This window comes from Sciurus vulgaris (assembly GCF_902686455.1).
Source record: "Sciurus vulgaris genome assembly, chromosome: 7".
NCBI classification, from domain to species: domain Eukaryota; kingdom Metazoa; phylum Chordata; class Mammalia; order Rodentia; family Sciuridae; genus Sciurus; species Sciurus vulgaris.
The window spans coordinates 15,353,561-15,365,836 of record NC_136467.1 but is presented as its reverse complement, the minus strand read 5'-3'; the positions used below and the strand labels follow the sequence as shown (position 1 = coordinate 15,365,836).

The window sequence follows — 12,276 nt, the reverse complement described above, 5'->3', positions numbered from 1 at the left end:
TTCCTTTCTTCCTCCCGTTCCTGTTACTTAATTCCTACCCTTTCTCAACAAATGGTCTAACCCTGCTTTGTCTTCTCCTCAGTCTGTTGCACATCCTTTCAAGTGGCTTAAAAAGCAGCACAGGAGTAAATGAAGGATTTGAGAAATAATAGAAACTGAAATGTCTAAAAATCAACAAAGCACACCAAGTAATTAGAAAAAAAATTGAGTCAGCTGAAATAAGTGGAGAATATGGGGATAAACTGATGTAGTAGACCCCCCCCCCCCCACACCAGCGGATAACTGATAAGCTACTTCCTGTAGTCACATGTGGAGGAACACAAGGACACACACACACACACACACACACGGGTAAGAGTCCAAGACCAGGTAGTCACTGGAGCGCAGGAATAGGACGTGCTCATGGTTTCAACCCTCCTGGCTTCATGGAATTCCAAAGACCTGACACCATGTAAGCAGAGATTAAGCTGGCTGAGAGAAAGGGAGTCCTGTCAGGACCCATCAGGGAAGGCCACAGTGCTACTTGGTGAGACCTGACAGACTGGATGTGGCTTGCTGGACAAAATCACAGCATGTCAGGGTGGGTGTCAAAATGCCTTCTGTGACTGCCACTCTGGAGTGGGTAGAAGGCACAAAAGGGAGAAGACAGAAGATAAACCAGCCCAAGGCCTGTCCAGTAGCGTATTATCCTTTAATTGTACTGAACACAGTGAGCTCAGCCAGCCATCCAAGTTGAGATGACCTACACTGCATTTGTAAAATGGGAGTCAGAATTCAACAATGAATTGAGAAATTTTGCCATATTCCACATTTCCACCCTCTTCTGCCCAGGCAGAGATTGGGCATGATGGACCAGGACTGTGTAGGGGCCTAGGGTCTGCAGCCACACAGCCCTCTCCTCAACTATCTCAAGTCTGCTTTAGGTCTATAACTGGCCCAGGCCACAGGTGCTAAAATATTTACTATTTTAAACTTTCAAAGAGTGGGTGAAACATGGCAAGTCAATCACTATTTCTATGAGAAAATACATTCTGAGCTCCAAATAGATCACAAATAAATCTTTAAACTAACTTCTTTTTACATAGACTTTCTAAGTCTTGTTACAGGTTTTCTGAAGATTGTCACTTTCTCTCAGTATCTTCTATTTAATTTGGCTCAAAGAGCTCTTCAAAGTCACATGTGAAACAGGGCTCACCATACTACTCTAAATTGTGGCCTTCCATTAATAGATAATTCACAAGTTTTGAAACTTGACTTTTTTTAACATCTTGACATGTGCTTCCTTTGCTTTTCAATTTCAATTTTTCATTTAAACCCACTTGGAAAAGGGAAAGATAACCATGGAGTACCCGCTCCCTGCATTTTATCTTTGTGGACCTGGGTACTGAACTCCTGGGCGTTCATCCAGCCACACCCCCAACCCTTCTCTCCCTAAGTGAGACAGGGTCTCACTAAGTTGCCCAGGATGGCCTCAAACTTGCAGTTCTCCTGCCTCAACCTCCCAAGTGGCTGGGATCACTGGCGTGTGCCACTTCACCTGGCCATTTTCCCCTCTATTAATTAAAGGTGCTGCTACTTTATGAGAAACTTTTTTTCCTGGATTTTTACTGTGGCTTCTTACTTATTAAGCATGTACACATGTAAAGCAAATTTGGGATTTTAGCTTGGGGATCCGTAACTTGTTCTTAAACAGAAGCACCAATTCAACCCAAAATAGTTACTGGATTTAGGCCCCAAATTTAGGCCTAAGGTAAAATGTTGAACCACTGTATTTCAGTATGTTTTGCTTCTATGGCCACAGAAGACAAGTTCCAGCAGATGGGGCTAGAAATCTATATGTGATTCTTTTTTTTTTTTTTTTTTTTTTAAATTTTTTTTAGTAGTTGATGGATCTTTTGTTTTATTCATTTATTTGTATGTGGCACTGAGGATTGAACCCAGTGCCTTTCACATGCCAGGCAAGTGCTCTACCACTGAGCCACAACCCCAGTCCCATATGTGATTCTTAACAGCACTGCATACTTCGCAAATTTTTTTTTTATTCATACACTATGACTGAAGAAAAATAGTATATGACTGCAATGTTCTTTCTATTTTACTACTATACTAGGATACAAAAATTTATATTTGGTCTTTGTCCTTGGCTTCTGGCACAGAATTCCTAAAAAACCCTGGCAATTTCCTAAGTGATACAGGGTGACAGGAGCATCTTCTGTTGTTTAATATTTGGCATCTGCCTTGGGTTTTTGGCACAAAGCTTCTAAAGCTCCTGGAGTTTCTCAAGGATAGGTACGCCTTTTGTTCTAATGAGGGGATTCTTGGTGGGCTCTGGAACAGCTTCAGGATGGGAGACTGTTGCCCAAACAAGTCCAAACCTTGAATAGAAGCTTGGAACTTTCAGGCTCTCCTCTCAACCTCAGGAGCAGAAGAGGCTAGAGGTTGAGTTAGCAACTGATCAAGTCCCTGTGATGAAATCACTGTGAAAATTATCTAAACAACTTGTGAGCTGATGAATACAGTCCCAGGCCAGGAAGGCGGCACACACCAACTCCCTGGGAATAGAAGCGTCTACGTTCAGGGCACTTTGGGACTTCAACCTGTGAATCCCTTCACCTGGATGTTCATGAGTCTCAGTAAATGTAACTAAATTGTTTCCCTGCGTTCTGCAGCCATTTTAGCAGACTCTCAAACCCAAGGTGGTAGACATGGGAACCTTTGATTTACAACCTGGGGCTTGAGACTGGTGTCTGAAGTGGGAGGTGGTCCTATGGGACTGAGTTTAATCTGTACTAACTCCACACAGGGTCAGAACTGAAATAAACTGTAGTGTCTGAAGAGTTGGAGAATTCATTGATGGAAAAAGCCCCAGATTTTATTGTCAGTACTCGAGTATAAATGGACTATATTTACGAAGGAAAATACGCATTTTTACTGCTACATACTAGATGTAGATCAAAGTTGCAAAATACAGATATAATTATATTACTAGTAGAATGTTTTAGCTTATAAGCTTTTTGGCTACAACCTATGATGAGGAATCAGATTATATACACAGTACATATATGTAGTTAAGACCAATAACTGCCACAGAAACTTCACAAACCAGTATTTTTCTTATCATAGTCAATGCATTCTGATGTTTTCTATCCTATTTCATTTTTTGTAAAAAGTTGATTTTACAACATGCTGCGGGGTCGCTGGAAAACACTAACGGGTGTTCCCTCGCTCTCCCTCTTATGCCAGTCTCTAGGCTGCTTGGCCCACTGAGTTACCCTCTGGCCCTCTGCTCCTGAGAGATAGAGCATGTTCAGGAAGCAGCACCATGCTCTTCTGCTAAATTATAAGCCATATTCAGCATATCACTGCAGGTTATGATTTCTACAAATGAGACCAGGCAGAGATTTAATTCCATCTGGAGGGTGACTGAAACCTCAGGCAATTCCAAACATCTGCTAGAGAGCAATTGTGGGAACAGAGGACGTGGACAGGCTTCCTGATACCAAGCACAGGCCTCCTTGGGGCAGAAAAAAAGTTAGTCTTCTGTCTTGGGGGTTTATTACATAGTCAAGCCTCAAGACTGCTCTTCCCGTGAAAGGTAAAATACTCAGAAAACAAAGCTCCACACTTACATTACCTCAGATCATTTAGAAATGTAAGATTTTCTCTTCATTTTTTTTTTTTTTTTTACCAAATGGGCTTAAATGAAAACTTGAAATTTAAAAGCAACACACTCTGGTTCTGCACAACTCCAAATAACGTCACCATTATGTGACACAATGTGTCCTCTGAGAGGATCCACAAAATAAACATTATTTCTCTTAAGACTTTTATTTGTATCTACCTCCATCCTTGAAACCACATCTGAGATGAAAAGAAATGTACAACCTACCATGAGTGCCTCTATTTTTAATTACTGAGTGTCTCAGAACTAAATGCTCAAATAGATTGTTCTTACTAGGTCCCTGATAAAATGTCTCTGTTCATATTAAATGTTTGCTTTTAAAATGGAATGCTCTTATTATCTCATTTGAAACTGTTGAATTTTGAAAATCTTCAAATTTTTTTGGGAAGGAAGCAGGGAAAAAAAAAAAAACTAAAGAAAAATAAAAAATGGAATTCAGGAAAACTGTTTCCAAATTTAAGGACAGCCTGAAGAAATAAAGCCTCTTTGGAAGTTCACAATGAGTAACTACAAAAAAGGTGACTTCTTTAACCATAGCAGCCTCTTCATAATGAACTCAATGAACTGTACTGGTAGACCTAACAAGAGAAAAAATGAGCTGATTTTCCTTTTGGATCTGCTATGAATTCAGATTTTGATCCTTAGTGTCACCTCAGTCCCCTGAATACTGAAATTCCCAGAACATCTCAAGCTCTTGGAAGAAGGCAGGTGTGAGAGCAGTTTCTGCACACACGTCTGTCCTTTACATTCCAGGCACAGAGAAACAACACAAAAAAAAAAAAAACCAGGATCCAAAATAAAAATCATTCATTAACTCCTAATGACGCAATCTGAGGATTAGTCATGAAGGGACATAATAGCTTTTCAAAGGTTGTCAGCTGCATAGTAAAAACAAAAACACTAACAAACAGCCAGAACTGAACATGCTTAGAATCAAAGTTTGAAGACAGACATTCTAACCTGCTTTCTAGTAGACTCATAAGACCTAATGGGGTTTTAAATATTTATGCTTTTAAATTTTTGAAATAGGTCTTGCTATATTGCCTAGGCTGGCCTCAAACTCTTGGGCTCAAGTGATCCTTCTGCCTCACAGCTTCCCAAGTAGCTAGGACTACAGGCCTGTACCACCAGGCCCAGCTCTATATTCCTATTTTTAATGTTGATGACGTTAAAGATTTCTTTGCTATTTTCCATGCTTTCTAAACTAACAAACATTAAGTACAAGGCATAGTTCTAGGTATTATGCAAGACACAAAGGTCAAAAACTGCACCTGATCCTGACCTTAACTGTTTATCACTTAGAGGAGAAATGCCAATTGCTGCTGAGAAATTCCCAGAAACCTCTTAGCAGTGAGTAAAACACACCCTTGAACCTTCAGAAGCTAAAAAAGAGAAAACCCTCTAGCTCACTGCTTTTTGAGTTTACCTTGGCACATCATTTCACCACTCCAAGCGTGGTAACCACAGGCTAACGAACGCTTGCCTATCTGCAAGGTTACTTACACCTTTTAAATGTGATGAAGAATTTCTAGATTGCTTTTTTAAAAAATAGGTGCTTTTTACATTACCATTTCCAGACTGGAATGAATGCTCTTTTCCAAAAGTCAACAACGTTTTCTTAGGCCAATAACTAATCCTTTCATAAACTATATTTTTATCTTTTATTGCCTATGTATGTCATTATGCACATCATTAACTCTTTTAAGATTCCGAGTCCGTTTGGATATGTTAGGCTTTGAAGATCTTAAAAGAAACTCTGAGTTGGTTGCCAGTTCGCTTATGTTAGTGTCAGGGCTGTGCTGCAGGGTACACTTGTTGGGAGAATAAGCAATGACTGATAAATACAAGTGCCACAGCCATGTTGGGCTTACCTTGCTCACAGAGAGATCCGGAAGGTTGGTCCTGGACGGCTGCCTGGTCCTGGATGCTTTCAGTGGTCTCTTGATCTGTGGAAAGTCTTGTTTTGGAACAACTGTTTCAGTTGACACAGATGAACAATGCCTCTTTAATATTTTTATAAACCACTTAGAACCCATTAGATTTGGTTTGTGGGTCACCTTCCTGTGAACAGGAAATGATTTCATGGATGGAAGATATGCTCTCTCATCCTGGCCGTGTACAGTATTCAATGGAGAGAGTTTCGTTGTATCTGATATTTTCCAGTTCATTCCCAGGAACTGAGGCTTATTCAAACCACCAGCTGCTGCGGCAGGAAAGAATGAATCCAAGTTTTGATGTATTGTCAGGGTGTTGCTGCATGTTGTATCCTCAAATTCCTCGAGTGGTTTCAATGTGAGATGAACAGGTCTTTGGCTCTGATGTACTTTTGATAATATACTGTGGTATCTGGCCAGGGCTCTGAGAAGTCTTGCAGGCATTACCACATCCCACGCTAAAAGAAAAAGGTTTCAAAATTCAAGTTGGTTCTGTTTTCTTAGTGTTTTAAAATTATATGTAGATACAATTTCTCTAATATAAGCTTATTTCTGTTAAAATCTGTGAAAAAGAAAATCTTTTACCCTAATTATAATAAAAGAACAAGGTTAAAAAATATATACATATGCATGGCTGGGAATACAGTTCAGTGGTAGAACACTTGCCTGGCATTACTGAAGCCCTGGGTTCAACCCCTAGAACTGTAGAAAAAACCATACACACATGCTCTCTGCTTTGTCATTTTTTTTTTTTTTTTTTTTTGCGGTGCTGGGGATTGAACCCAGGGCCTTGTGCTTGCAAGGCAAGCACTCTACCAACTGAGCTATCTCCCCAGCCCCTGTCATTTTTCATTTAGTCAGTATCTGGCCTTCTTTCTGAGATATTAGATTATAAAATTACTAAAACACACACACATATAACTTTCTTTTTCTTAGTCTTTTTTTAGTCATCCAGACATTTATTTTATTTATTTACGTTGTGCTGAGAATTGAACCCAATGCCTTACACATATTAGGCAAGTGTTCTACCACTGAGCTACGATCCCAGCCCCACATAACTTTCTTAATTTACTTCAATAACGTGTCAACCACTTGTCTGTGCTTACAAATTTCTTTATTAAAAAAAAAAACACACACATACACACAAGCTGGGTGTGTTGGCACATAGGCCTGTAATCCCAGTGGCTCAGGAGGCTGAGGCAGGAGGATCTCGAGTTTAAAGCCAGCCTCAGCAATTTAATGAGACCCTAAGCAACTCAGTGAAGCCCTGTCTTAAATGAAAAAAAAACAAAACAAAACAAACAAAAAAAAACACACATTTTTTTAAAGGGTTTGGGGATGTGGCTCAGTGGTTCAATCCCTAGTACCAAAAACAAAACAAAAAAGCCTCTTTTATTCAACCTTTACAGTGAGATAAGCAACTAGCTGAGGCCAAGGATGCATCTGTGAATGGACACGTGTCCCTGCCATGGAGGTCTCCGCTCTCCGGGAGGAGACAGGCATTTTCAACTGCTCATCATAATTCCATAAACAGACCCCAACACCACGCTGTAATCCATATGCTGAGGAAACACATGAGGAACTCACCCAATTCTACATGCAGAACTGGGAGAGGCTCCCAGGACTGAAGCGCTTCTTTAAAGGAGGTGCTTTTTAGGTTGGAGCTGGGCCTGAGAGTGGGGGCTGGGCACGGCAGATGTGCACAGAGTCCAAACAAAGGAAACGGAATGCAGACATAAGTAATTTTCCCTCTTACTTACAGCATTAAATATGTGATGATGGTGTTTTGTTGGTTTTTTTTTTTTTCCACGCTGAGGATGGAATCCAGTGCTTTGCACATGTTAAATAAGCACTCTAAGCGCTCTGCCACTCAGTGTGCTGCCAGCCCCTAGATATAAGCCTGTAGATCAATGACAGTTCTTCAAAAAAAAAAGTTAGGTCCTAGAGTATGAACCAGTGGCCTCAGGATTCACAGTCCAGCGGAGGCGGAATAAGGTGATGTGCAAATGTGAGCGGGTCTGGAGACATGTCCAAGGTGAGAAGCAGTGTGGCACACTCACAATGGTGACGTCTGAACTGGGTCTTGAAAGGGCAGAAGGATCAGAAAATCAAACAGACCAGGTACACTGCAGTATTTATCTGACAAACAGGATGCGATTTCAGGGGAGGGAGCAGTGAGCTGCAGGACAAAAGGATGGAAAAGGAGCTGGGGGCCAGATTCCAAAAGGATTCATTAAGTGATCCAAAGGAGAGTGTTTCTTCTTTCTTTTCTGTTGTTTTGTTTTGTTTTTGTTTTGTTTTGGTACCAGGGATTGAACAAAGGAGCACTCAACCACTGAGCCACATCCCCAGATTTTTGTATTTTAGAAACAGGGTCTCACTGAATTGCTTAGGGCCTCACTAAGTTGCTGAGGCTGGCTTTGAACTCCTGATCCTCCTGCTTCAGCCTCCCTGGATGCTGGGAGTACAGGTGTATACCAACATGCCTGGCAATCCTATGGAGTTTCTATGGGTAGAGGAAAACCACAACTTTTAAATGAGATTCACAAGGTCAGATGTATATTTCAGAAAAATGTCTTTGGTAGAAAAAGCAAAGGAGTTACTGAGAGAGACTAAGACATTACTTTCTAGCACTTTCTACATGCCAAGTACTCTATGTCACCTCATGATAACCCATGAGGCATTTTACAGATGAGGAAACTGAGGTTCGGGGAAGCTAATTGGTTAGCAAGTTGCAGAGGTGTGTAAAACGCAGCCCTTCCCTATTCCAAAGACTACTCTTTAACACTACATGGTATTGCCTCCTTTGAGAAGAATAAAGTGATGACTCACAGTGATGTTTATGAGGTAGAATCTGCTGCTTTCAAAATATCTTCAAAAGCTGGTATTCTTTAAGTTTTAGTCAAGGATGTAATGTAGTTCACTAATTAGTACTATTCCCCCCTAGCTGAACAAGTGGGTTTTGGAGAAATGATAAAACATTTAAAAAATCTGCATACAGAGCTGGGTTCTTTCACTGTCTCTGAGCACATTCTTTACCTCCACATTCTAACAACTGTTTTGACATGGGAGCTGTGTGAAACCCTCTACAGAACAGAAAAGCTACAGGACAAATCAGAAGCATGTTCTCTCTGTAGCTTTGCTGGGAAAGACACAATATAGCATTTAAGGTTTTCGACACACACACGCACACACACACACACACACACACACACACATTTTAGGCATTGCTAAAAGCCAGAATGCACTAGAGAAAATGAAATTTTAACTGTATAAAACTAAAGATGAAAAGTATACCAGATTTAAAATTTTACCCAAACATTACAAAAACACATACTATTTTTCGCAATGAATTTACATACTTTATATTATCCTGGGTATAACCCTTGGTGGCTTCTGTTACCTGTGCAGGTCAGCAGTGAAAATGAGCCTTCTAATGCCCTGGCCTGAGCTCCAACCTCCTTTCCTGGGTGACCTTGTTTTTCACTCTCAGCCATTCTCTCCCATGATCACATGTTCTGATCTATTTAGTGGCCACTAGCCAGCATGGGTGTCTACTAAGTACTTGAAATGTGGCTAATATAGACTCAGATTTCATTTTTAAAAAGTGAAATGTCTTAGTAACTTTTACATTGTTTACTTTTTGAAATAATACTTTGTGATACAGTTGCTTTAAATAAAATACATTATTAATTTGTCATTTATTTTCACTATTGTCAATGCAGTTTCTAGAAAGCTTAGGATTTGTGACAGGCATGTTCTCTTGGATAGTGCTCTCCAGACCTTCTCATTCTTGAATGCAACCTTGTAGTCCCAATTTCACACAGTTGACTCTCCAAACTCCTGTCTTTCTAGTTCATTCCTTTTTCTACCCATTGCTGACAACTCTCTCAACCCAACAGGACCTACAATTAGCTGATCCACCCACCTTTTCATTGTTGCTCATTACCCTGACTTCACTTCCTCTACACCCAGCATATATGTTCCAAGGCCTACCATTATAATCTTTTCCCTACCCTGGGAAACCCATGTGTCCCTCCCTCCTCCACACATCCATGTGACATAACCACAACCCGAATTAACCATAATTCACCTAATTTGTGCTTTTACTCCCGCAGCCAATGCATTTAGACCACCAAACACCCATGCTGTCCTCTCTCACTCCAAAATGAGGAGGGTTCCACGTGGGCCTGTCATGCTGCCCAACAATCAATCTGACATCTCTCAACTATAACCCACTCTCCACTCTCGCCTCAAAACTTCAGTCTCCTCCTTCTTTCTCATTCTCAATGACTTGCTTCTTCTTTCACTGATAAAATAGAAATAATCAAGAGAACTTCCACAAGGCAAACCCTCAGCCATCCTCCATCTGCCTACCCACTGCTTCTGTACCCGTATCCTTTGCCTTCTCTTCTGCTATGTTCGAGCCAAGTCCTCCACAAGTACAGAACTCATCCCTTCTTGCCTTCCTCCCCTCTCTCCCATGCCCTATTTAACCCTCGTTACTAGAACATTCTATACATCTATGCTGTAATTTCTCCCACTTTAAAAAAACTCTCCCCTGATCCTTCCACATACTACACCTTTTCTCTGAGTTCCTTTCCAATTGTATTCCTCAAAAGGAGTTTCATTCGCTAATTCTTCTTCTCTGATTTCTTTCAAACCCACTCCATTTGGGCTTTCATCACTACCACTTTACCCAAACTCACCTGTCAACGTCATCAAAGACCTTCGCCTTTCTAAATCTTTTGCTCATTTCTCAGTCTTCACTTTACCAGACATATCAAGCATCTGATGCCGCGGGTCACACCACCCTCCTTGAAGCACCTTCTTTGCTTGGTGTCTGGAATTCCACACTGGCAGTTTTCCTCCTTCTTCACTGGCTGCACCTTCTATCTTTTCCTAGTCACTCATCCCTCAAGAAGGGAATGCACCAAGGCTCGGTCTCTAGGCCACTTTTCCCCCCAATAGGGCTCCTGCAGTGTTATATATTTAAACATTGATGGATAGCAAATATCTATTTCTAAACCACTCCCATAAGCAACAAAAATGTAACATGCTCAAAACCAAGCTTCTGAAATCTTCCCAGACTTCCCCATTCACAAATACCAATTCTTACATTTGCTAAAACCCAAAACCTTGAATCTGCCTTGATTCTTTCCTTCATTCTCCATACCCAGGCTGTCAGTACATCTAACTGGCCTTAAACCAGTGCTCACCACTGATTCTGCTACCACCTGGTCTAAGTTGCTAATTTTCCCAGAGATTATTTTAATAGCCTCTTTTCCCCCAACTTCAGTGCTGAGAATTGAACCCAGGCCTCACACTCTAGGCAAGTGCTCTACTCCTGGCAACATCCCAGCCTATAGGAGCCTCTTAATTGGTCTCCCTGCTTCTGTTCTTGGCCTCCTACAGGTTCTTCATCAATGAAAGTGATCCTTTGAGAAGTAGGATCACATCTTTTCTCAGTGCAAAAATCTGATAATGGCTTCATGTTTCTTTCACAATAAAAGCCCAAGACCCTTAAAATGGTCTTCAAAGACCCACATTTTCTGGCCCCTCACCACGAAAACATTCCCTACATCCCTCCACCTACAGCTCTGCTTCTCAACTTGGTCTTTGGATCTTCACACTTACCATCCCCTATGCTCTTCTCCCAGGAATCTGCAAGCCTAACTCCCTCATCTCCTTCAAATATTTCCTACCTAGCAAAGCCTTCCCCCAGACATTTCATTCAGTACAATCAGCACCCTTTCTGATTTCCTTCACTTTCTATTTCTCCGTTTTATTTATCATTTGCATATCTTGCATTTATAGTTTAATTCATACAAGAAATATGAACCAAGCCCTTACCAAGTGCCAGACACTGTACTAGTTGCTTATATTACAACTGAAAATAAAAGACAAAAATCCCTTTTGAACCTTATATTGGAGTGTGGGAGACAAATCAGTAAAATATATATTAGTGAAAATGCTAAAAGAAAAAGAAAACAGGAAAGATTTGTCTCCTCTAAAACTTAAGTTCCATGAAAACCGATTTTTTGTTGTTGTTGTTGATGTTGTATCTCCTGTGACCATAATGCCTAGCACGCAGGCATCAACTGATTTCTAAAAATGAAATACAAGACATAAACTCAGTTCTTAGGCACATTTCTACTTCTTAAGGACAGAATAGCAATTAAGAAAACGGTAACAGCTAGGTTACAATTCAGTGCACAAACAGCACTCATCTTTGGGCGCATGCCTTTAAATCCCTTGAACTCAAAATTCTCTTATTCATCTTTACAGCTACCACCATGCCCTGCCTCAAAAACGGGGTCCTCAAGTGTTTTCTGACTTAGAGTGCTTTTCATTCCCAGCCAAGTCCACCGAAGATCACTGTAAGAGGCAGGGGATCAAAGTGGTACTGACGAAAATCTGTCACCAGAAAGGCTTCGGGCGTGCAGGGGCTAAGGCAGAGACCTCGGTGCCGGGCCACACAGGGCGAAGGAAAGGCAGTGCACTAACCTCTCCGCGGGAAAAGAAGAAAGCGCCGAGAGCGCGAGCTTCCGCGGCAGGACCGCAGGGCAAAGGACAGTCACCGGGCAGCCGCCCGCTCACACAGCCAACCCTCGTCTGGGGGAAGGCGCCTCCTCCCAGCCCGCGTACTGCGCAAGCGTA

General features: G+C 41.3%; 1 protein-coding gene across 4 annotated transcripts in view; it reads right to left on the bottom strand.

The window, feature by feature from the left end:
* Window positions 1-12,274, bottom strand: part of RMND1 (required for meiotic nuclear division 1 homolog) — a 42,354-nt gene extending 30,080 nt beyond the window's left edge. The window contains exons 1-2 of one of the 4 annotated variants that reach the window (XM_079146641.1): window positions 12,124-12,274; window positions 5,554-6,074 (exon numbers count right to left, since the gene is read on the bottom strand). In XM_079146641.1, the coding sequence (XP_079002767.1) occupies window positions 5,554-6,060 (507 nt within the window). In that variant the 5' untranslated portion in view covers window positions 6,061-6,074; window positions 12,124-12,274. Of the gene's footprint in view, window positions 1-5,553; window positions 6,075-7,376; window positions 7,517-8,448; window positions 8,720-12,123 lie in introns of those variants that run through there. The other 3 variants (XM_079146643.1, XM_079146642.1, XR_013764956.1) reach the window with 3 other exon arrangements.
* Window positions 12,275-12,276: the final 2 nt, after the last annotated feature.